Source organism: Macrotis lagotis, chromosome X, assembly GCF_037893015.1.
Source record: "Macrotis lagotis isolate mMagLag1 chromosome X, bilby.v1.9.chrom.fasta, whole genome shotgun sequence".
Taxonomy (NCBI): domain Eukaryota; kingdom Metazoa; phylum Chordata; class Mammalia; order Peramelemorphia; family Peramelidae; genus Macrotis; species Macrotis lagotis.
In genome coordinates this window covers 54,339,201-54,364,473 of record NC_133666.1, presented here as the reverse complement: position 1 = coordinate 54,364,473, position 25,273 = coordinate 54,339,201, and the positions used below count along the sequence as shown (strand labels likewise).

The 25,273-nt window shown below is 42.4% G+C and overlaps 2 protein-coding genes across 9 annotated transcripts in view; one reads left to right on the top strand and one right to left on the bottom strand.

Annotated features, from left to right (window-relative positions):
• LOC141501850 (zinc finger protein 711-like) overlaps positions 1-24,861 on the bottom strand; it is a 38,520-nt gene extending 13,659 nt beyond the window's left edge. For 2 of the 8 annotated variants that reach the window (XM_074206218.1, XM_074206219.1), the window contains exons 1-3: positions 23,291-23,869; positions 20,214-20,319; positions 9,233-9,763 (exon numbers count right to left, since the gene is read on the bottom strand). In XM_074206218.1, the coding sequence (XP_074062319.1) occupies positions 9,233-9,763; positions 20,214-20,319; positions 23,291-23,374 (721 nt within the window). In that variant the 5' untranslated portion in view covers positions 23,375-23,869. Of the gene's footprint in view, positions 1-9,232; positions 9,764-11,015; positions 11,174-19,334; positions 19,457-20,213; positions 20,320-22,257; positions 22,626-23,290; positions 23,872-24,781 lie in introns of those variants that run through there. The other 6 variants (XM_074206217.1, XM_074206215.1, XM_074206213.1 and 3 more) reach the window with 6 other exon arrangements.
• A 352-nt stretch (positions 24,862-25,213) lies between these two features.
• Positions 25,214-25,273, top strand: part of LOC141498671 (protein POF1B-like) — a 37,115-nt gene continuing 37,055 nt past the window's right edge. Inside the window, 1 exon segment of the mRNA XM_074201840.1 lies at positions 25,214-25,271. Within this exon segment, the coding sequence (XP_074057941.1) occupies positions 25,214-25,271 (58 nt within the window).

Here is a 25,273-nt window from a genome sequence, read left to right as displayed (position 1 = left end):
ATCTCTCACTGACAAAAATATTCAATAAGCACCTAGTCATTTTTAATGAGTCAAAAACCATCCATTACTTTCAATATTTTAAGTTACACTCTACCAACAAAAAGAAAAACAAGATGTCCATGATGCAAAATAAAGTGGGCTATGAAATCAAGACTACAGTAATCCCAGCAATCAAGACCTTCCATTTTACATAAAGCCCAAGAAGCTATGCAAACTAAGTCTAAGGAAAGAGAAGCAATTGCTAAAGAATAAAAAGAGATCTTATTTTAAGTTCAAAAGTATCAAAATGAAATGACTATAGACTCTATTCTTAACTGGCAATTCCCAACCTAAATTGCATTTTGGATAATTCAACTTAGCAAGGCAAACTTTATTTCAAAATAATGACTACTCTTGCATTTCAAATATTGTGCAGTTTCCACAGCAATATTTGAAAGTCCATTGCAGAAAACTTTCAAAGATGTTACATGAAGACAAAAACCCAATTACACTATGCCAGATCTTTTAGTCTATAACAAGCACTTTTAATTTCAGACACCAAAAGTGGATGCTTTCAACAATGAAACATATCGATGGAATGCTGTCTTCTGAATATGACATGCTAAAAAAAATTTTAAAAAGACCTGTTATAGGCCCACAAGTATGTTGACTATTTCTTTAGAATATTTTAAAATGGAAACTACTTCAAACATTGACAACAGAATTTCTTTATATGGCAGAACCCCCCCCCCAAAGAGGCTACATATGCTTCAGAAAACCAATAAATGTAGCTAACAGTCTTGATTTAAATTTAATTATGTTAAGGTGTCAGAAAAAAATGGACTCTTGCAATTACAAATAAAAATGAAAAACAAAAGCTAGATGGGAGTCCAATTACTACCTCTTTTAAATTATTATAGATTTTTTGGACACCTCTAGAGAACTACCTTTGATGAACTACATGGATGGGTGGAGTTTTTTTGAGGAGTAGAGAAACACGGTCAGACCTGTGCTTTAGGAATATCACTTTGACAGCATAGTGGAAGATGAACTGGAGAGAGGAGACAGGAAGCAGGGAGACCAATTAGGCAGCCATTGCAATAATCAAGGTGAGAGGTGCTGAGGGCCTGAACTAGAGTGGTGGCTGTAGGAGTAGAGAGAAGGTAACAAGAGATATTTTGGAGGTAGAACAGACAAAATTTAGAAAATGACTGAATATGTGGAGTGAGCGGGGAAAGCTAACTCAGAGGTTGTGAGCCCTGGGTGACTGCAAAGTTACTGGTGCCCTTGACAGAAACAGTAAAGAAAAATCATGAGTTCTCTTTTGCACATACTGGGTTGGCAATATCTAGTCATCGAAGCAGCTAGTGAATCAATATAAAACATTTGCATGATATTTCAATCTATAATTTACACTGAGGTATTTCAGTTTGGTTCATGTATTAGTGAAAACACAACGAAGGCACGGGGAGAAAGAGGCACAGTATATTTAAAGATTCTACAAATGACAACATTCTACTTTGAAAAACCACAACAAAAGAGCCTTAATTCTGACCATACTGATAAAAATAATGTGAAAAGTATAAGCAGCATATTTTACACAAAAAAGCAATTGGCTAGTCTAATTAATGGTATACTTAAAATTACAAGAGAAATGTAATTAACTTCATGGAATAACATGTTTAAGCCTCCCATACATCCCATCCCTTGTTAGCAGTGAACATCACATCATACAATCCATGCAATCCATCTCAAAGTCATTCAGCTACCATCATTGTGCATTCTTCCTGTCTTTGCTTCAGACCCTGATGAAGCCCTTCCTATCAAGGCCGGGACCTGAAAGAATGGCATTCCCCCACAATCAACAGATTTCTCTAATTTTCATTTTCTCTCTCAACGGAGGATCCTTTTCTACTGCTTACAAACATGCCCAAGTCTCCCTCATCCTCAAAACAAAGCAAGCCACTGGCATCTCCTCCAACTATCATGCTCTATGTCACCATCCTTCCATAGTCAAAAGATCAGGATTGCTGCATAGGCAACTGTGATGTCACTGATAAAGTCAACTCTCAGAAAAGGAAATTACCCTTACAAAGCTGACACCTTCTCTTGTTACTTATAGTCTTAGGAGTTGCCTAGAGAGGGTAGATAACTTGTTTGCTGTCTCACAGCTGCTATTTTGTTGATGGCAGATCTTGAATTCAGATCTTCCACCATCGCTACAATACCTATCCCCACACTTAAACCCAACTCCGAGAAAATGATGTCATTGATGCCATGTTTCTCAATTCCTTCTAATCTACCTTCTGACCTTATTAATCTCAATTGAAATTATTCTCTCAAAGGTTATCAGCATTCTCTAATCACCAAATTGAATCTACTTTCCTTAGCCCTCTTTTTTCTTCACCTTTGTAGTTTTTGACATCATCACTGACTTCTCTTCCTGAATACTCTCTTCTCCCAGAGTTTGGCATCAAAATCCTCTCTGGAGAAGAGCTTCAATCTGGCTTTCCAGGCTCGCCGTCACTTCTTTCTGTTCTCATGTTCCAAAATTCCATCTCCTTTCTCTATGCCTTTGTACCTAAAATGCCTTCCCTTCTCACTCTGTGGGTCTTAAGAATCTTGAATTTCCTTCAAAGCACAATTCAAGTGCAACCTTCCTACATAAGGATGATCCAGATCCCTCCCAGATCCCAAGGGGCTTGAGTGCATGCGTGTGCTTTTTCACCTCCATTGAATGGAAGGTCCTTGAAGCTAACAACCTTCCATCCTAGCACAGTACCTGGCCCCAAAAAGGCCTTCATCAATGGCTTCTGAAGGCATCACAGTAGCACTTACTTGCATGTAAATTACCACTTAGCCACTAGGATCACCTAGCTAATTCAAGTGCAATTAGAGGACACACACTTGTTAATTGCTTCAGCAGCAATTAGTATGTACAGATATGTGCAGATGTAGATGTAGATACAGAGAGATGTGTATGTCCACATATGTATGTGTGTATATTTTTATATACACACACACATATATAAACTAGGAAAAACTTTTTTTTTTACATTTAAGGGATATCACTTCCTTTTTAGATATTCTGAAGTAAAACATCAAATATATGATCTACTTACCTTTGAAACTAACTGAAATATTTCACCACCTTTTACAAAAATAACCCAATTTTCTTAATAGATTTAAGGGTCAGTTTCAACAGGAATAAGTGAAACAAAGTACTGTAAAGTTACATAAAAGTCTTAAAAGATATTTTTGGTATATCATGCAGAATGAAAAAAGGTGACAGAGACTAAGAAGACAAAAAATGACTAAAACTCTCTTACTGTAAGACTAATCCAGAAAAAGCACATAGCCTAAATCTAAAACATTATATTATGATGCCCCCCAAACCAGATTTCCCAGGACAAGTATGCCTTTGTACAATCTACCAGCTTTATATCATGATTTCAAATCTGACTTAAAATCATTAAGTTGAAACTTTTCAGTCAGGTTCTATTTCTTTTTTCAGACTTTATAAAGATGTTCTAGGATTTCATTAAATTTCTATTTTGATGAACATTTTTAATACAGGATATAAAGACAAATTATGGTTTATTGTGCGTGTGTGTGTGTGTGTGTATATGTGCAGGGTGGGGAGCATGGTGGGTGGATTGCTATGAAGTACAATGACATCACTACTATTTAGAGTGGAAAAACCCATCAATTCTTACCAAAATTAATATCCCTTTTGAACTCTTTATTGTAGAAAAAAATCCCTAAAAACTGCTTTAAAAATTACAATGGGGGTGGGCTAGGTGGTGCAGTGGATAGAGCACTAGCCCTGGAGTCAGGAATACCTGAGTCCAAATCCAACCTCAGACACTTAATTGTCCAGCTGTGTGGCCTTGGGCAAGCCACTTAACCCCATTGCCTTGCCAAAAAAACCTAAAAAAAAAAAATTACAATGAGGGGGGCAGCTAGGTGGCGCAGGGGATAGACCTGAGTTCAAATGTGGCCTCAGACATTCAGTAATCGCCTAAGCTCTGTGACCTTGGGCAAGTCACTTAACCCCATTGCCTTAAATAAAAATTACAATGACTTGAGAAATGGATCCTGAGACCCTCCTCCTAAGTCAAAGGGCATTCAGGAGATCTGAACTGAAAAGACCCCCTTTTCTGTTCTGAGGTGAACAATGTCCAGCCCCACTGTGGAATGCTGCTTCCCCTTCTCCAGGCTGTCTCCATTTGTAAGAAGCGGCTGACACTGTGTCTATCACCTGCCTGACCAGAAGTTCAATGTAACACAATTAGAAGGTAAAATCCCATTCTATAATATTTGCAGCTTCCTAAAGTTTAATATTCTTTTCTATCCCACTGGGCAATGCTAAGAATGACTTGAAAAAAACAAAAAAGAAAAAAAAATCTGGGCAGCTAGGTGGCGCAGTGGATAGAGCACCAGCCCTGGAGTCCTAGGAGAACCCGAGTTCAAATCTGCCCTCAGACACTTAATAATTACCCAGCTGTGTGGCCTTGGGCAAGCCACTTAACCCCATTGCCTTGCAAAAAAAAAAAAAAAAAAAAAAAGGAAAAAGGAAAGAAAAAATTTCTAGATCAAGATGTGCACTTACATTTTACAAAGTGGGAGACAAGTTTTTTCCCCTATGCTCTCTTAGATCAGCTCCCCTGAAAGGCCATGGCAGGCATGAAACTGCCAACAATGCACCTGGGGGGTGGGGGTCAACATGATCAGGAACTTGGATTCTACAATGGATCTGGACATCACCATCTGGAAAACCCCAAGGTGTGCCATTTGTTACAATGTGCAGAATTTTTCTGTTTCCAGGAAAACAGAGAAATGCAGCAGGCCCATCTCATTTTAGACAAACTATTTTGCTGAAATATTCCATGTAAATGGAATTTTAATGAATCATCACTCTAAATGTTTTTTTAAATAAACATGTTCCACTCAAAAAATGACAAACTGAGTAAACTGAATAATTTATAAATAAAAAAAGTCCACCATTCTCCATATATTAGATTTCCTTATGAAGGGCCATCCCTGTGGCACTGCTTTAAAGACACACTCAGGTCCACAAGTTTCCCTAAACACTTATTTTGAGGAGGGAGAGAAAGGGAGAACCAGAGAGATAGTTTATTCTGACTTCATCACTCAAGTGAACTTCTTTCCATAATGTCTTGTCACTTCTTAACAGACTCCTATCCATTCTCATTGTTCTTGACCTGTCTAAAGGGCATGCTCTCTCTCGATCACGCTACTCTCTGGCTTCTGGTGACACAGCTCACTCTTGGTGTTCTTGTTATTTGTTTAATCACATTGCCTTCTCCAGGATAGAACAGCAAGTCTTCAGAGTTAGGCAGGTGTTAATACCTATGACTATTGCCCACACACCATGCCCTCAGAGTGGGAGTCTATCCTGAGCCCTCCTCTCTCTCTACTTTGAGAGTGAACCCTATCAGTTCCCAAAAAGAAATGAGGGTTATCTCTCTGGTAATGCTACTCAGATCTCTAGTATTTCTCCTAGAATCCATTCCTAACAGCATCTCTCATCAACTCCTAGCTTTCCTTCTAATAATCACCTTTCTAACTGCCCCAATTCCCAAGGTTCCCAACCTAAGGCATCCTTGACTCCTCAACTCTCACTCAGCCCATAGAGCCAAACAGATACCAAGTCCTGTCCCAGTCTCTCTTCCTCAAATCCCTGGCATTTATTCCTTCACACACCTGCCATCATAGCTTACTACTGCAGGAAGCCTCCTAACTAATCTCTTGCCTCAAAGAACCCTCTTCTCTAATCTAGTCTCTATGTACTTACCAAAGGGATAGTTCTAAAATATAGACATGACTACATCACTATCTTCCTCAATAGACTGCAGGGAGTCCCTATTACTTTTGAGGTCCAAGATAAATTCTTATGGTTGGCACTTAAAGCCCTCCACAACCTGGTTCCTTCCTACCCTTCCAATCTTCTTCTTTATGACTCCACTTCATAGGATCTGCTCTCTTGCCAAAGAGGATTTCCTACTAATTCTCAGAGGATTCTGACCTGATTGTTCCCCACACCTAGAATTCATGCTCTCTACATCTCTTAAAATTCCTAGTTTTTATCAAAGTTCAGGTCAGTCAGGCAATAACATCCCGGATCCTCCTACGAGGCTTTTCCATATCCCTGCAGCTGCTGGTACTCTCCATTCCACAACACACACACAGAGGCATGCATGTAGGGTTATGTACACATATGGGTGCATGTGAGCTTTTTTTAAGGACCAAATTTTGACTGTTAAACAATGCTTAACTGACATACTCACACACAGTGCAGGGTCCACGTTTTCCAGCACAAAAGGACAGACCTTAATGCAGAGACATTTCTGGAAGGATACATACATTCAACTAAGACCTACGTTTCAAATCATGGTTAATTTGAAGGAAACTTAGTCCCTCAAAAAGATTTATCCATAGTCATCATCAAATCTATATGGCACTCTTCTATTAATCTATACATTTATTAGCTATAGAAGAAAGCTTAGTTGCTCTGCAATAAAAACAAGGATCAAGACAATGAACTTTTCTCTTAGCCCGTTTCTTAAACCAGTAAGTCTTATGTGTGACACTTGGCCCATAGACAGTCTGATAAAGGAAGGCAGAGCATTACAATTCCATAGTATCTTGCAACCTTAGGAGAAGAATCAAAACATGATCATGATGAACACCATCATAATCATCCAAGTACACCATATGCATTCATTCATTTAAGCCTCACAACAGTTCTCTAAAATCAGCAGGGCAGACATTAACAGAATAGCAGAAGTTTGAACTTGCCCAAGGGCATATACCTATCAAGAGGTGAGCTAAACTAGAGCCCAGTCATCCTACTCCTGATCCAACACCCTGTCCAACACAACATATGCTGGATGTTTCCCTCGTAACTGAACTCCTTTATACCTCTCCACACTAAAGAGTCAATCACCATTACAACCAAATCACAGGTCATTTACTCTAGGAAAAGTTGCCAACTCTAGTTCTGTTTCTTATACAAAGGAGGCAACAATGCAATATCCTTCCATTTATAACAATTTATCTAAAACATGGTTATATAGAAATCCTTTTGAATAAAAGAAAATCATCCCCAAAAGAACTCCAGGGAATCAATGTTTAGAAGCTGATTCCTACTGATTGTCTTTTGTCCAGATGGAATGACAGATCCAACATTCTAGGAGTATAGTCTTCCGTTTAGTTAGGATGATGAACCTCAGATTGTAGCTCTGGGATTGGGAGAAGTAAAATACTCCCTACCTCCCAAGCCCAGCTACTGAGGGTTTCTTTATTCCACTGATAAGCAGGAATCCCAGAAGGAAAGTAGGGCCTTCTCCTTTAGTTGAACTCCATTAGGCTATTCTGGAATCTTCTCCATTCTGGAAAAGCAGACTAGGGGGCCCTCTTGTCTTAGCTCTGAGGCCTTTCAAGGTAGTTCATTCTCCATCCCTGAAAGACTCAAGAGCCAGTAGAAGCCAACCCCGGCCCAAGAAGAAAAGGAAGTGAAGTGGAAGCAAGAAGAAAGAAGGAGAAAACCCAAATCGGAATTCAAAACAAAAATATGAAGAGGCTAAAAAAAAAATCAATTATAAAGTCTCATTTTAAATCACTAATACAAAGGGATACCTGACCTCCAACAAAAACACATGCAGTAACAACAGCATCACAACAATAAGCTTTGTTCTTCTGTTATCATTCTTAAAGGTTAATCAGAGGTTCTCAGAATTGAAATTCTTTTCCTTTGATGGTGATCAATTATGACATATATTAAAAGATTCTCAAAACACAGTTTTTAAGACCTCTAGAAAAAAATGAGGGAAGAAAATGAGGAGTGGTGACATCAAAAATACCAGATATTACAAAATAGAACTGGCCCTATGCTTTCATTTGTACTTTCCATATCAGTACTTATTTTTACCTTTCACTTGAAATCATTGATACCCAACTGTGCCCATTTGAAATCATGTTATACTTAGGCAAAAGACCCTATGTTGTTACAAAACTTGTGTACTTAAAAGACAATGCTTGAGAGTAGAAGATAAGCAATTGGTTCAAAAAAGTTCACACCTAAGAGATGTACATTTGCATAAATAGAATTAAAAAGTTCAGCCACTGAGGTGTGCTCTTTCAACACCTGGTAAATACATAAACATTCCATGTCATCAATGGTTGTACAAAACAAAACAACAAAATTAATTCTGAATGTGCCAGACTTACAAGTTGTATTTACAGAACATGTTGTTTATTCTTACAGATGAAAGTCACTAGGAACAAGCCATACTTACACACAAAACATATTTAACACATTCCCCAAAATGCATTTTTAAAATCTTTTACTCAAAAACCTCTCTAAGCAGCAAATGATAATTCTAGAAGCCCACAAAACTGATAGCACAGCCCCACCAAACTCCATGGGTGACAAGCTACTTCTAGTTAAGTAGCTATCAACTGACCTTTATCTCTCCAAGTTCAGCATTCTTGGCTGCTCAGCTTTAAACCATCACTTAAGATATATCATCTTTATATCATCACTCCAAAAAAGGAGGTAAGATCTCAAAAAGCACTTTAACAAACAAATAAATGTCTTTTTTGTTTAACATCAAATACACACAAGACACTTAATATAGGTCAATCTAGATACACACAGGTAGAGTTGGCTCCCACCTCTAAGTTTACAATCTGCTCTAAAGTTTTTATGGAAAGGGAAGAGAATGTATGAAATCTGCTGCGTTACTTAGCAGATCATACAGAAATTTCTAAATAAAAGTGAACTCACAACCTCTGTACCTGACAGTAATGAAGAGAAATTTGTGGCTGAGAGGAAAAAAGTATGACCTTTCCCCTCCTATTTTAGGGGAAAATATATGTGTGTGTCTTTGTATACACACATGTAGTTCTACAATCATAATTGTCTTATATAATTCTTCCATATCTTCAGTTTTTTTTTCTGTTCTCTAAGATGTCAGTACACAACAGAAATTCTCCAGTTTGAAACATGTGGGAAGTGGAAGGAAAACTACTACTCTGCTATAGAATGACACTTGGGAGCACAGCTTTTCACTGAGTAAATACAAAAAGAGCATCTCACAAAAATACAACAAATTGTTTTTCAAAGAGGCATCTAACTAGGGTTTTTACTGTATTCAAACCTCCCCCCCAACCCTTTTCTACTTCAAATAATCTCCCAGTCACTTTATCTACCTTTGATTTCACTTACAAGATATCATTAAGTAGTCTTCAGAAGTGCTCTTGCCATCATCATCATCTTCAGTTTTTATAGCAACCGTAGAACCAGGAAGAGTACTGGCTGCTTGAATCACAGCTTCTGTATCTGAATTGGTTACAAGAACTTCCTCTGATACTATTGTGGGAGAATCAGCTCCTGACACAGAATCCTGGACCATATGTTCCAAATGTCCTTCAGGACCAGTAACAAGGTCAGCCACAAAAATCTGGTCAGGTAATCTAACAGTTTCTGTTATTAGGTCAGAAGTCAAAATGTGATCACTAATATCTAAAATTTCTTCAATGGCAATATCAGCTTCCAGAACAGATTCAGGAACAAATACACCTTCTGTTACAAAATCATTTTCTGTGACGATATCAGGCCCTTGGACAACTTCAGATGCAAGGCCACGATCAAGATTTATCCCATCATCCGTGACCACATCAGAAACTAATAGAGCTTCCGGAACAGATACAAAAATATGGTCTCCGTCGATACGAGCAGTGCCAGCCATTCCAGACACTATCAAACAATCGTGAATGAAAAAAAGGTTATTTACTCAATTACAGGCACTATACTTAATCCAACAAATGACAGAAAATGCAAAAAGAAAAACTTTAACTTGAATTGGTCAAGCATAAAGTTTCTGCCTTTAAAAAAATAACTGACAAGATAACTAAAATAAAATCTCACTGACTTGGAACTGGCAAAGGGGAGGAGGTGAGGAGAGCAGAGTTAGTGAAGGCTGAATTAAAGGACTTTTTAAAATGCAGTTATATTATTTTCCAAACACGGTAGAATCAACGAAGATATGAGCACTAATAAAGAGAACGCAGCAATTTGATCAAGAAAGTACTATTTACAATAGGTCTACATTATATAATAATGTATCCTAAAAAGGAAGTACTTTTAACATACAAGAATTGCTGGATCCAGAAAGTAAAGGTATCTTTCGTTTTTGCGGCCCAAACCAAACCACCCTGTTTATTTTGAAGCCTTCCCTTTCAGAGAACACTCATAAAACTTTATGAAAGTACTTTCAACTTCATCTGATCTGAATTGGATCAAGAAATGAAAGAAGACTTTACTTTCTGGATGGAGCAATTCTTCCATATCTATATCAATTGTGAATTAGTGAATCAGCATCAATGATCTTTCGTTTATCTATTTATTTTTGTTTTTGCTAGGCAATGGGGTTAAGTGACTTGCCCAAGGCCACACAGCTAGGCAATTATTAAGTGTCTGAGGTGGGATTTGAATTTGGTGCTCCTGACTCCAGGGCCAGTGCTCTATCCACTGCGCCACCTAGCCATTTTTGAACAGCATGGTCCACATCCATTTTTAAATTTAATAAAAAACTTATGTTAATACAACCCTCATACAGAAAAGTGTTCTGTATAACAAAGATGTGTCCATGAAACACTTGGGGGTAAGAGTGGGTGGGGAATACTATACTGCCTTGCTTATCTAAGTGACAATTTTTTTTTGCACAAAGGAAAATCTACCCCTTTTTATACAAATCATTTTCCCATAACAAAAAAGTAACTTATTGAGTGCTATTCCCTGAACAATTTTCATTATCACTACCATATTGGTCCAACTGTAAGAACACCCTTACAAAATGCTATTTAAAAGGAAAAAAATATGTAAAGGTATACACTCAATAATAATACAGATCACAGGCCACACTCAGGTTTTATAAGCCAGATTAGGAGAAGGAAGGGAAGGGGGGGGGGGGAGTATAGCCTAGGTTCAGACCAAAATGGTAACTTACTGTTTAATTTAACAAGTTAGGAAGTGGCTAGTGGCCACCAATGGCACTTTGATCAACTAACTCGCAAATCTCTTTTCAATTTCTAGCCCCTTCTTCCAAACAGTGGATGGCTCCAAAGCACTAGTGCTCCTGTAGGCCTTTAGTGTTTCTATACATTTCTAGAAGAGACCAACAATAAGAATTACACACACATGCACATACACACACACACACACACACAAACATTTCATCATTAGTGAATCTGCATTAAAGAGGTTTTAAATTGTCTTTATGAGAAACACCCCCTTTCCTCACACAGATGGCACTGTAATCACTATAATCCAAAACATTGACAATTTGAACAGTGTATTTTCCTCCACTTACACAAAGGTGAAGATCTCAACTTCAAGACTTAGTAGAGGTCTTCTAGAGTTGCCATGGCCAATGTGGGGCAGCCTCTCCAGGTTTAGCTAGACTGGTATTGGAACAACAGTCATCGGGAGCCCCAACTGGACTTGGGAGGGAGGAGTTGCCAGAGTGTCTGCCTTTGAAAAACGGGGGGGGGGGGGGCACCTCCTTGCCACAAGGAGGAAGCACAAAAGGACTTCTAGTGGCAAGGTAGGCTTATTATATGCAGGTAAAATTCTGTTACAACAAAGGGGCAACAATTTAATTTTCAAGATTACATTATTTGACCATAATCATGAAAGTCTTTAACATAAAGATCTTGTTGGACCCAGAAGTTAAAAGTATGTTTCATTTCTTGAGCTATCTGGCCTGAAAATGTTGCTTTTTAGTTTTTTTCCATTCTCTGAAAACTCACGAGGAAAAAAAAGCACTTTTATGTAAAACCTAAAAATGAGGGTAGTTTGGAAAAGAGGGACCCCCTAAACCAAACCCTTCCTGGATCTTTTAATTTTATAGTGCTTGCTTTTACATACATTATCTCATTTGACCAGGAAAAATAAGGGCCTTGGGAGGTAGTGTGCAAAGGTAGAGGGGCTGAAGATAAACGACCAAGTATGGGCAACACCAGTTTAGTTGGAATATGGAACCTGAATCTGGAAGCAATGTCAAAGTAGTTTGGAAAAGGAGGTTCAAATCAGAGTGTGAAGGGTTTTGAACACTAGCTAAGAGTTTCCATCTTAGTCTTGAGCAGAGAATGGTGTTACTAAATGAGACTTGGGCTTCAGGGGGAAGATTATTTTCAGAGCTGTGAAGGGGATGGAGGAGAGGGGTAAGAGTTAGGGAACCAGGAAAAAGGGCAGGCTATATGAACTCAGGTGATAGCTATGTGAATGGAGAAAAGGAGAGTTGCTTCAGGTCTGGTGGGGATGCAAGGGACAAGACTGGGCAACTGTCTTAAGATGAGGGATGCAAGGGGGGGAAGTGAGAATGATTACAAGATTAAGAACCTGGGAGACCAGAAGGATGATGATATCCTCAATTAAAAAAAAAGGATGTTGGAAAGAGGAGAATATTTGGAGGAAAATATAATGAAGTAAATTTTGGCTGACTGAATGTGAGGTGCCCATGAAATCTCAGAGGAGATAAAGGTTTTTACCAACTGCTATGACAACTAGGCTTATGTATAAAGATTTAGACTTACCTGCAGAAAGAGAATAACCTATGGGAGGGGGGGGTTGAAAACCAAGAGAGGAGGTGTGGAGAGGAAAAGCAAAAAAGGCTCAGGAAAGAGCTCTGAGAAATAACTTCAGTGAGAGAATGATGTACCAGAAAAGGAGACTGAAGGAATACTCAATAGGGTCAAAAGCTCCAGGGAGCAGGAGGGATGAAGACTGAGAAAAAGCTACCAAGGTTTAACAATTATAATAGACTCCTGACCAGTGGGGTTCTTCCCCCAAAAAATTCAATGTTCTGACTCTCCTCTTTTCCTTCCCAGCATTTCACACTTCCACTGAAATCTCCAAATACTGACTTCAAAAAAAAAAGGTAGAACTAAAAAAAGCCAAGTACAAATACTTCTTTTCACTTGATAACTACCCCTGTAGTAGCTAATTTTTTGTATCCAAGGGACCCAACAGTGCCTAGCACTTTTTTTTGGGGGGGGGAGGGTTTGGAGCAGATTTTGTTGCCACAGGAACTCCCTTCCCTTCATCCATCCAAGCTGAGTACATCTTACCTATAATTTACAGCCTGGGGATATATAGAGGTTTAGTGAACAAGAGTTCCCATAACTAGTAAGTCTGAAGGGGTAATACTGGCTGTGCTTTAAGAAACTGAAATTAAAATAATCAAGATATTCCTCTTCCAAATATCTACAGTGAAGACTAAGTAGATGTAATATTTGGATTTCTCATACTTAATGAGGAAGAACCCCCCCCCATCGGGTAGGTCAGCAACTACTTAGAAACTTCTAGTCAAAGCCGGAGGCACTAAGCAATGAAAGGACTTGCCCAATTGTTAAAGATGTAGGCATTCCTCCTGTGGAAGTGCTGGCTTATAAAACTAAAACCAACTAAGGAAGCAGTCAAAAGTCAAGCAAAAAAAAAAATCACCTGGAAATTAAGAAAAAAAAGTCATCTCCAAATCCACCTCGACTGCCTTACCCAACCTTTGATAAATATGTCTGTTAGGAAACAATAAAATAGGCACCAAGTCAGAATCTTCCCATTTTCTAATTTTTTCCCCCCTTACAAGTGATGATGCAAAATTGGGAGGCTACACTGCTCAATGGTTGGGGGCGGGGAGCACTTAAACACCTCAGATTCTGCCTTCCTCGTGCTCCTGGGGACCACTTTCATTTCCTAAGTGATCTCTGAGGTCAGAGGATTGAGGTGTAAGGATCTCACCAAGTAATTACAATAGATTCTAGGAGGAGACTAGAGGTCCAACATACAGATCCCAAATCCATCTAAGCATCTAGGTACACCCTACAGCCAACTAGTTTTCCTGCATTCTCTTGGACCAGTGGGTTTTAACCTGACATGGGATCCATAAGCTTCCTTTTTAAGTAGTTCGGCAATTGTATTTCTAGATACTTAAACCCCATTTGCCTCGCCAAAAAAAAAAGTCCTAAAAAAATTAAAAAAAAAAAAACCATTCTCAGGGCAGCTAGGTAGCACAGTGGATAGAGCACCTGGACTCAGGAAGACCTGAGTTCGAATGTGACCTCAAACACTTCATTACTTAGCTGTGTGACCTTGGGGCAAGTCACTTAATCCCATTGCTTTGCAAAAAAACTAAACAAAAATCCTATTCTCCACAGGGATTTGCCAACTCTACCAAAGGAGTCCATGATCCCAAAAGATAAAGAATTCTTCTCCAGCTAAGGTTAAGCCACAGATAGGCAGGTACCAGCTGAAAAAGAGAAGACTTCTCAGACTTATCCATTAAGGTTTCTTTTATTTATCAGCCAGAAGGAGGGGCCTGTCCCTATGTAAACTGCCACTGCTCCCACTCAGCACCACCCAGCCTCTAAATACTACTCCTTGGCAGGTGGTTTGGGAGATGTCAAGAAGCCTCAGGATCTAGCAGGTCAATGTTCCTCATACACATCCAATCCTGATCAAACTGGATTCAAATCCTTCCACCTGTATTCTGCTGGTCTAGTGTCTAAGAATCCATGGTCACCTTCATGCCACAAGGTGAGGACACTTTTTATCCTTCTCTCCAAGAAGGAAAGAAGGTGGATGAAGGGTGAGAGAAGCTGGGGCCCAGGTAGGGTGAAATAGCTAAAATGTATAGTCTAGATACTAGCAAAGTAGAAAGCAAGGACAAGAGTGAGGGTGAAGATTGTAGAGATGAAAAACAAAGCAAAGCAAAGTCCCTGGGACAGAGAGAATATTACGCCATGTGAACAGTTTGTGCACTTGGGACTGTAAATGCTAATGAAATTCAGGAAGGCAGAACTGAAAACTGGTGTTCCCCACATCTTGGATGGAAAAGGGGAGATGATTCATCCAGATTTCTAGACCCCTGCTGTGTGTCTGGCCCTAGGATTTGGTGCTCAACATAAGAATTTAACACTCAGAGAGTTGTCCAATAAACAAAGTGGGCTGTCTTATGTGTTCAAGAGCTTCCTGTCACTCGAGTGTTCAAGCAGGAGTTGGATGAGCATTTGTCAAGCACATAATGAGACTTCCTGTACAGTGTTAAAGGCTCGAATAGGATGCTAAGGTCTCTAGGGTACCTGCAGTTAACTTCACAGGGATACCGTAGCATGTCATTTTCTCCCCCACTAGTGAAGTTAGTTCTTGGAATCAGTGTATAAAAACACTGCCAATCATAACTACATAACATGAATGTGGGTAAAGTGCAAATAAACTATAGCACGACCACACTTATCTCAAGAGGCAGCATGGAATAGTGGAGAGGATGCTGAACTTGGGGTCAGGAAAACCTGGGCTCAAATCCTGCCTCCACTGCTCCCTAGCTGTGTGACTGTGAGCAAGTCACTTACCTCTCTGAGTCTTTGGAAAGTGAGGATAAACACTGGCAGGACCTCTATCTCACAGGGTTGTTAAGCTCAAATGAGATAATGCCTGTAAAGAACCCTGCCAACTGGGAAGCACCATAAACACCTCAATTATTGTCTGGCTCCCACCTAACCAAAACTGATTAGCTGTACAAGGTTGCAGGTCTCTCAGGAAACTTCGAATATAAATCAAGGGCTAGATTATCAGGGCCCGGCTGCTTTCAGCCACCTTCTCCCACCTGCCCCATCCACAGGGCTGGAACTCTCTCTCTCTCTACAAGGACCCTCATAAGATAGCTTTTTCTCTAGCACAGTGTCTGCTCCCAGGACCAGGACTGCTTTTTCGGCTGTTTGCAGGCTTTTATAATTTGCCTGCTGAACTGTTGGGATACTTCAGAGATTTTCATATGTAAATCACGTCTAGATCCAGACTTGGATCTAGCAAGTTGAATTTGTATCTTGTAGCTTAAAATTACAAAGCTTGAGAAAGGTTGTAGATATCAAAAACTGTCACCTCTAAGATGGGAAAAGTAAATAATAGTGTTTCATACCAAACCACTTTTTTTAAAAAAGGTTTTCGCAAGACAACAGCGTTAAGTGGTTTGCCCAAGGCCACACGGCTAGATCGTTATTAAGTGTCTGAGGCCAGATTTGAAGCCAGGTCCCTCCTGACTCCAGGGCCGGTGCTTTATCCACTGCATCACCTAGCCACCCCCCCATCCATTTTTTAAAGTTACAGGATTTTGAATACAGTATTTCTGTTAATACTGAATTATTACTACGGGGCAATTAGGTGGTATAGAGCACCGGCCCTGGAGTCAGGAGGACCTGAGCTCAAATCCGGCCTCAGACACCTAGCTGTGTGGCCTTGGGCAAGCTGCTTAACCCCATTGTTTTGCAAAAAAACTATTAAAAAAAACCCAAAGAATATTGAAATATTACGGTTACCGTTAGCAGAAAGAGAATCCTTTTTTCTTTAAATATATATTTTAGAAAGTCTACTGATTTTTCCCTCTTTAATTTCCAAGGAAAACCATTTCTAGCATTGCATACCTTCAAATTTATAATGGCAATCAATGGAAAAATCAAGTTAATGTATCAAAATTTGTTTTGGAGCAAAGTTTTCCTTATTGCATATTAGTGAGGAGGAATGGTCCTGGTTTAACTGAACAAGAGATAGTTAAAAGGAAACAATTCGATAATACATGATCTTCCAGAACTGGCTTCTAAATCTTAACAGATTCCTTCTCTTAATTGTCTCACTCTTTTACTTGTCCTATATACAAAACTAAGACTGAAATGAAAATTGGCTTTTTTGCTCATTGTCAATATAATTCCTTACTGATTAAAATTTATCAATGGAATTTAAAACAATAAAAAATGCTGAAAAAATTACAAAAATCTAAATATTACCAATGAAAATGAAACTCAATTTGAGATTACTGACCAGGAACAGATAGAAAACAAATCAATACACAATCTTCACGGTAAGATTTAAAAAGAAAAAAAGTAATAGCAGAAGAAAAAAAGTTTTCAGCTAGCAGGGTTAAATTTCAACAACAACAATAGACATAATAACTATTAACAAAGACAATCAAACAGAATACATTTGAAAAAAATCTTACCCCAGCACCCTAGCCCATGAAAAGGCAGAAGAAAAAGAATTAACAAACAAGGAAATGAGATGTTCTTGTTCTGTTGCCCTCTAGTCCTGGAAAAAAAATCAGTAACCCTTGGTTCTCTTCTTCTTATCCCCGCCATGCCGTGTGCCCCCCCCCCCCCGTGCCCCCCCTTATTTAGTTGCAATCAGTGCTCATGAAGTTCAGGTTGCTAATTTCACACTGCATCACCTTATATAGGTCTTTTCATAGCTCTTCACATATTTCATATTTATTATTTTTATGGCAGGGTTAAAAATTCCAATACCAACTGTTCCCCAAAATAACAACTGTTCCCAAAAATAAAAGTCTTATTTTTGGCTCCACACTAACTCTACCAGAGCTTCAGCTACCAATCATTTGTGCATTTCATCATCAAGCCTTTCACCAACATCAAAATAAAGGCATTAATTTTCTATAGTACTGGGCTAGGTACAATGATAACTTTAAAATACATTGTCCTTTTCCCCCAAAAGCAGAGAATTTAGAACAAGTAATAAACTAAGTTTTATTTGCTACTCCCACTTCAAAGTCACATGAGTTAATACTAGCCAACTCAAATTTAATTGGAAAATTAATAGAAAATAGTCCTGCTTCTACTAAATATAAGATTAGTTTACCGACGATGATGAGGAGACGTGAATCCAAAGTATAAATAACAAAAACAAAACTTTGGTATATATACACCAAGAGAAGTTTAGAATTACCCTATACTCCCCAACTCTTTTAAAGAGGACTTTAAATGATTCTATGTAAATACCATTTGGAAATCTAGAAACTCCAGGTAAAATATACAGTTGTGACTTTGAGCAAACTCAAAAGACTATTTCCAGTGGCACTAAAGTATGTCAAGATAAAAGTTTTACTTTCCTGGCAGTCGAAAGAAAAGAAATGACTGGATTTAATACAGGGATTAAACCTGAAGATGGTAAAACAGTATAAAAGGGTAGAAGGCTGGTTAAATGAAACCCTAAAGAAATGATCATCAATACTGGATTTTTTGCTTCTACAAAGAAAAATCTGCTTATCGTAATCAACAACAAAGGTTAATTTCTACAGTAAGGTGAAGGGATTAGATTAATTCAGTCAATAAAGAATTTAAGCACGTTAGAAATTCTCTGCCAGGGTTCTAGACACAAGTTAGGAGGAGGTCTTTAGGAACATTTGAGGAATCATGATACTAACTTATTTTGCTTTTTATTCTGCCTCATTTACAAGGTGAGAGAGTAAAGGGTGAGAATATCCTGACCCCTCATTCCCCAACATAAAGCTTTGAAAAGTTCAAGTCTCTGACATGCATGTGAACACCACCTACGATGGATTTTTCAATCCTTTGTCTTTTTAACACTAAGTCCTCCATAACACGTTTCCATAAATTCATAGCTGAAAGGGACTTAGCCATTACGTTCACACCCCTACACATACCTCATTTTAGAGAGGAGGAAACTGAGGCCCAGAACAGTTAAGTGACTTGCTGCAGGGTCACAAATAATGATATTTGAGCCTACATTTTCTCTTGACCTTAAATCCAGTGCCCTAACTTAATTTCACTAATGACTTACTGCTACTCTGGGAACTAAGGCCTGCTCTGCTCATCACCTTCCCCCCCTCTACAATTCACTTCTAATCAAGTACCACAATTTGCCTCTGCCTCTAAGAGCTGTTTCTCATTCTTATCCACACCTATCACTCAGTTACCCTCTCTTCACTTCTATTCACTCAAATGTCCAACTGTCCTAACCAATCTCCTATTCACGGGTTCAGAAATTTCTAGCAAGAAGGGATCTGAAGGCCAGTTTTCCCTCTTTTTTGTCAAGTTCAGTGCTCCCCAAAACTTCATTCTCTTTAAATGGTTTTTCATACTTAAATTTAGCTTCAATCTCCTCAACTCTCCTCCAAACTCCCATCGCTCCTGCTTACCAGGTTATAACATCCCATATCTCAGCCTGAGTTGGTCTTTCCAACCCCCTCCCCCACCAGCCGTAGAAGTCTGCTTCCCCATAACTGAAGAACAAAAAGTAGCTGATATGAGTTGCAATGGCAACTGAAGGATACTTATACAAATCCTGGCTCTGCTATCCACTACTTAAGTGACCTGAGGCAAGTCATTTCTGTTCTCTGGGTCTGAGCCCTCATTTATGGGATGGGGAGGGGAAAGGGGAAGGATAAAGTGGATGAGAAAACTTTAGAAGACTTTAAAGTCTTTCCCAGATAAAAATCTAAGGTTACTACTTTTGTACTTACTCAAAATGTAGACATCTCAACATGGCTCTTCAGCTGATTTTCAATTGCTTACAAATAATGGCAATACAGAAACTTAGTGTTATGCATTTTTTTCTCTTTGAAAGCACGCTCCTCACAAAAGCCTCAAAAGGAAAGTAACACAAGCACAGTTACTCCCATTATACAGAAGAAGAGACTGAGGCTCAAAGTAAATGATTTGTCCAAAGTAACATAACTGTCAGAGATGAGACTTGAACTAGGTCTTCTAAAACCATGGTTCCTGCACACCTAACTGCATCTGCTTCTAGCACTTATGTCAAGGCTCAGGAACATGTTAAAGGGTGCTCAGCACACAGGAAGCACTGAATAAATGCTTCTTGAATTGAATTCTTATAAAGCAAACGAGTAAAAGCGATTTCTCTCATTTCACACGAAAAGAAAATTTCACGGAATGCAGCAAGCCAAAGCTGTAGCTCAGCACATGGAAAACCATGTCTGCTACATTCCTTCAATGAGGAAGCACTCTGCTTCTCTGATCTGGTGACAGTCACTCCCTAACTTTATAAAAGAATGACCCTTCTTTAAGGGTGTTGCAGAAATTCAGCAAGCATTGTGTGTGCAAGCATATACAGAAACATCAACACGTAACCTCACAAAGCAGTCAATGATTCCATCCAACACTTCATTTTCTAAGCAAATATATAAAGTACCGTATTCTAAGAATTCCCCCAAGGATCTAAAATGTCCAAGTACAGGAAAAGATGCATTAACAGAACAGAGATGAGTAGTTCTGCTTAAAGAAATGAAACAGCATTTGCATTAGACAAAGAACTAATGCTCAAAGCCAAAAATTGTAACATAATTCTTAACTGTAATTTTAAAAAGTGAAAATGTTTTTACCAAAATCCTGCATTATGATAGTAGGGGGCACTTTGGGTTCTTGTATCTGCAATCCAAGACCTCCACCACCTGGATCCATATTGGGGCCAAGTTCATTCGAGAATATCTGTAAAATAAAATGTTTTAATAATTGAAATAAATGGAAATATCACACTAATAATTAGTTACACTGAATAAAAGATCAATTTCCAAGTGTTCAAGTGATAAAGTAATTAAATGAGATGTTTTTTTGTGGTAACTTCATAAATAATGATGAGGCATCATGGCAAAATAGTTTTACAGCATGGAGAAAGAATCTAATTTTCCAGTCTCTGGCTTCTGGTGAAAATAGCATACAAAGACTTCCCAAAGAACAAATGGCCAAGTGTAAGTCAAGTCTATCCAAACTCCATCCTGTGGACCCCAAACGAGCCTTGTCAATAGCCAAAACAGCAGCAGACAACTGTGGTTTAAGTCTCAAGTGCTATAAAGAAATATGTTCCGTGGCTATTGAGAAACAGATGTATAACAGGGTCCAGTTCAAAAATATTCATCACTTCTATAGCCATTCTAGGAACTTTTGGATTATGGTCACAATAACAAAGAAAAAAAAGGCACTGCAGGATAAATCTTAAAAACATGAAGCTCAGTGGCTTAGTAAAAATTTGTAGTCCTAATTTCTCATAGTCTACCTTTCCCCTACTACAAAGCCCAGGTTTAAGAGTCTTTGCTTTGGTCTCAGAGCTATTTTAGGGTCCCTGGGTTCTGTGAAGCAGTACTAACTTTTGGTTTAACTCCTCCCCTATTCTTTTTCTCTTCTCACCAAGTTTGAAGTTCCATGAAACTTGACTGCATTTAAGAGCGTTATTACCTATATCTCACAAACAGTTAGCAAGTGGCTATTTTGCTCAATTCCTTTACCTTTCCACTTCAAAGGTTTTAAATGATTTTACTTTAGTGTAAACACCTGGTCACAAAAGTAAAGCTGAGTTAATCCAATCGAATGTTTTATTTACATACATATTACACAGAATCAGCTACTGGAAAATGAAAACAATACTCTAGTGCAATAGTTATTTTCTCTTCTTGTCAGAGTTTAAGGAAATTAAAAAAAAATTAAACTTTAGTGAAGCTTGGATCTGTTACCACCACACCCCATATGCTTAATTAGAATGGGTTGTTCTTTACAGAACCCATTATGTACAATGCAAGTTAGTACCTATTGTGTCCAACACATCAGAACAGGAGGAAAAACAAGAGGCTTCTCCTTAAGATGATGCCTATGAGAGGTCTACAGTGATATACACTAGACTAGAGCAGTGCAAAACGAACAGAGCAGTCAAAATGCCTATCTACAAGAACCTGAATCCAGAAATTGTATTCAACCGTCTCCTCTCCATTTCTTCAACTACAGTATTTCTGTTCGCAGTCAGGCTCCAATGCAAATTAAGACTGGGGCAGTTTAAAATGTGGATCACCATAAATCAAATTACAGTTAGATTGTATGGACAAAAAAACCAAACCCTCTGCATCAGCGCAGCATTTGGACTTTGCAAATTAAATGCTGCTTTGTTCAAGATGTATAGTGAAATGAACACATCATTTTCTTATAAAGAAAAATCCAGATCCAAATTTTTTAAAATATTGATTTATAAGCATTTTTGATAAGCAAGGTATGGTAGGGTTTCCTTTTAACGTAATAATCCCGCAGGTCTTTCTTGGATTTTTGTTAACTCAACACCAATTACTAGCTACTTTCTTTGGAAAACATCCTTACCGCACTTCTTATAAAAAAAATATCTTTCTTTATAAACCACAATTTTTGCCCGTTTTCATCCAGTCTCCACTGCCAACTTGGGTAAGGGGGTGGTGCTGTGAAGCGAGGCCAAAGTGCCTTTCAAACTCCATTTTGGGGCAATGTTAGTTTTCTGCAGACACAGCCCCTTAGTAGCCCAACAAAAGCATCGGCCCCCATCACGTCCCATTTCACATGGGTCTGGGAGAGCCTTTCTCAATCACATGAATACATCCATGAAGAGGGAAAGAAAAGGACCCCAAAGACTACCTGTCTCCTTGCCAAAAGCTCGGAATCAATGTGGGGTAGCATCTTTAGGACAGGGCACCTCGCGGCTCGTTAAGCGACGAGGTGTGCGGCTCCCTAAGGGTTCTCTCCCTCGTCCGTGTCAAGGAAGCCCAGCACCCAGTGGATCGCCGAGTCGTCTTTTCCTTTCAATGCTAGAGGACCTCATGGCCGGAGGAAGGGCTCCCCGTGGCCGTGCCCTTGTCTCCGTCTTGCCAAGGGGGAAGATGCCAAGTGGCAGGAGGAGGAGAAAGGCAGAAAGCTAGGCACACAAAGCCCGAGCCGCAGGCGGCGCTCCCGGCCCCACTTATTCCCATCGCAGGTTTCCTCCAGGGCAGAAAGCTGGCCACGTGGTCCTTTGTTTACCGACCCCCGGCACAGACCCGCACAAAAGGGGGGGTGGGGGGGCCGCGAGTCCGCGGCTCCGAAAGCTCAACACCCCCCCCACAGCCCCCGCCCCCTGCGCTCTCCCTCCGCTAAACTCCAAGAGAAAACAAGATGGAGGCGATGGCGGCCACGGCCGCGCAGACCCTCCCCAGGGGCCCCGAGCCCCCCACGGCCGCCATCGGGATGCCGGCAGCGCCCCCGCGCCCTGTGCCCCGCGGCGGCCGGGCTCCACCAGCGCCTGCGACCGCAAGGGGCGGGGATGGGGGGGAGGAGGCGGTGCCTGCGCCTGGGGCCGGGCCGCCACGCCACGCCTTGCCACGGGGCCACAGTCTCTTCACAGCTTTGTTCTCCGCCATTTTCCCAGCGTCCCCAGTCGCTGGCGACGGCGCCTGAGGCTTCGTGGGGTCCGAGGCTCCGCCGGCGGCTCCGGGCAGCTCGGGCCGCCGCCAACTTCCTGGCGCTCCGCAGACGTCCGGCTTGGGCCGGCCCCCTCGGCGCGGCCTACGTAGGGCCTAGCCGCCGCCTCCGCCTCTCGCATTGTTCCCCTCCCCCTGCCCTCCCTTTCCCCCAGCCCGCGCCCCCCGCCCCCGCCGCGCTCCCTCGGCCAGCCGGCCCCGCTCGGCCGCCTTACCTGGCACGGGTCGTGCAGAGGCCCGGCAGCTCTCGGCGCTCCGAGAGGGGGGGGCCGGGGCCGGGTCACCGTGAGGCCTTGCATTCGAGTTCCCTAGGTCTCAGGCCCGGACCAATCACAGGCTACCCTGGGCCCGGAGCGCGCGCCGCCGCGGCCTCCTTCCCCGCGCAGTAGACGAGCCCGGGCCGCATGACGTCACTCCCCGCGGCAGGGTAGGGGACCGAGAGAGAAAGCGCGCGCGCGCGAAGCAGCAAAAGAAGCGCCAGGTTTAGGCTACAATGCACCGCTGACTCGCGGTGGCAGGGCTCGCAGCGCCGGGCTGGTCCTTAGTGCGCAAGCGCCGTCACATCTTGGCGCGCCGAAAAAGGATCCCTTTTTTGGAAGGCTTCCCGAGGGGCGGAGGGCGGAGGGAGCAAGGGAGCGCACGAGCCGGTCGCGTACGGAGCGTCGGGGGGGCGGGCCCCGTTGGCCGCCGTACACCACCCGAGTCGCTGCCCTCTAGGAGCTTCCCATCCACTTCCTTCTAGATGCTTACCGGCCGCGCTCCCCTGCAGAAGCTTCCCGGCCCTCAGAGGCACGCGCCGGAGCCCTCGGGGTCTGCGCCTCTCCTCCCAGCCCCAAGCCCATCCTCCGCCTCGCGCTCCCCCTCGCCTCCCCCCAGCGCCTTCCACGCACTCGCCTGGCGCACGCCCTCCGCCACAGCTGCCGCCCGTGCAGGGCCCCCCCCCCCCCCCCCCCGCTTGCGCGCCACACGCCCCTCCCTCACGCCCACGCCCCCTTATGCTCAGCCTTCTCCCACAACCCCCTCATTGCTCTCGCCTCAAGCCCCGCACCCAGCCCCCAAGTCACGCTTTTTCTTCACGCCCCCCCGCCCCCCAACTCACGCTTTTGTTCACGCCCCCCGCCCCCCAACTCACGCCCCCGCGCCCCCAACTCACGCTTTTGTTCACGCCCCCACCCCCAACTCACGCCCCCCAACTCACGCCCCGCGCCCCCAACTCACGCTTTTGTTCACGCCCCCACCCCCAACTCACGCCCCCCCCAACTCACGCTTTTGTTCACGCCCCCACCCCCAACTCACGCCCCCCAACTCACGCCCCCCGCCCCCAACTCACGCCCCCCCGCCTCCAACTCACGCCCCGCGCCCCCCCAACTCACGCTTTTGTTCACGCCCCCACCCCCAACTCACGCCCCCCGCCCCCCACTCACGCTTTTGTTCACGCCCCCCCCCCCGCCTCCCAACTCACGCTTTTCCTCGCCCCCCCCGCCCCCCAACCCACGGTTTTCCCTGATACTCGCCCGCCTCAAGCCCCCCCCACGGCCCCTGCTCTCACTCCCCGCAGTCTCACACAGCCCCCTGCGCCCCCTCCCACTCGGCGTCTGACGCCCTCCCTGGCGCCCCGTGCCCAGCCCTCCCCACAGGCGCAGCGGCCATCGCCCCCTCCCCTGGGGGGGGCGGCACAGCGGGGGGCCCCGAGGGCGCGAACTTACCTCGGCCAGGAGCGCCCCAGGGCCCGTCCGTGCACCTGCGAGGCTCGCGGAGACTCGACGCGTCGGCCGGCCTTCTCCCCTTTTTCTGGCTTGCGGCCGCGAGATCTCATTGGCGCAGGGAACTCCCAATGAGGGGAGGCCCCCCCCAATGCCAGGTCGCCACTCTGTAACGACTTAGACGCCCTAGCGCCCGAGGCCAGGCGCAGAAAGGAGCCCACGCTGTCCCTCCGCCCCCGCCCCCGCCTCCCCCGCCCAAGGCCACAGGTTGCCCCCCACGGCCGCCATGCGTCCAAATCATTTCCTGACTCCCCAAACTTAACTTTTCTCATGGATCCAAATGGCTTTCATGGCCGACTCCGGATGGCCCATGCCCCCCACCTCCTGGGCAACTTGCCAACATAGGAAGCTCCGAAGCACCGGCCTGGGCAGCCGATGACTGACGTCCCTCCCCCACGACAGAAAAAAGGGGGTCCTGCCATTGCGGGAGCCGGC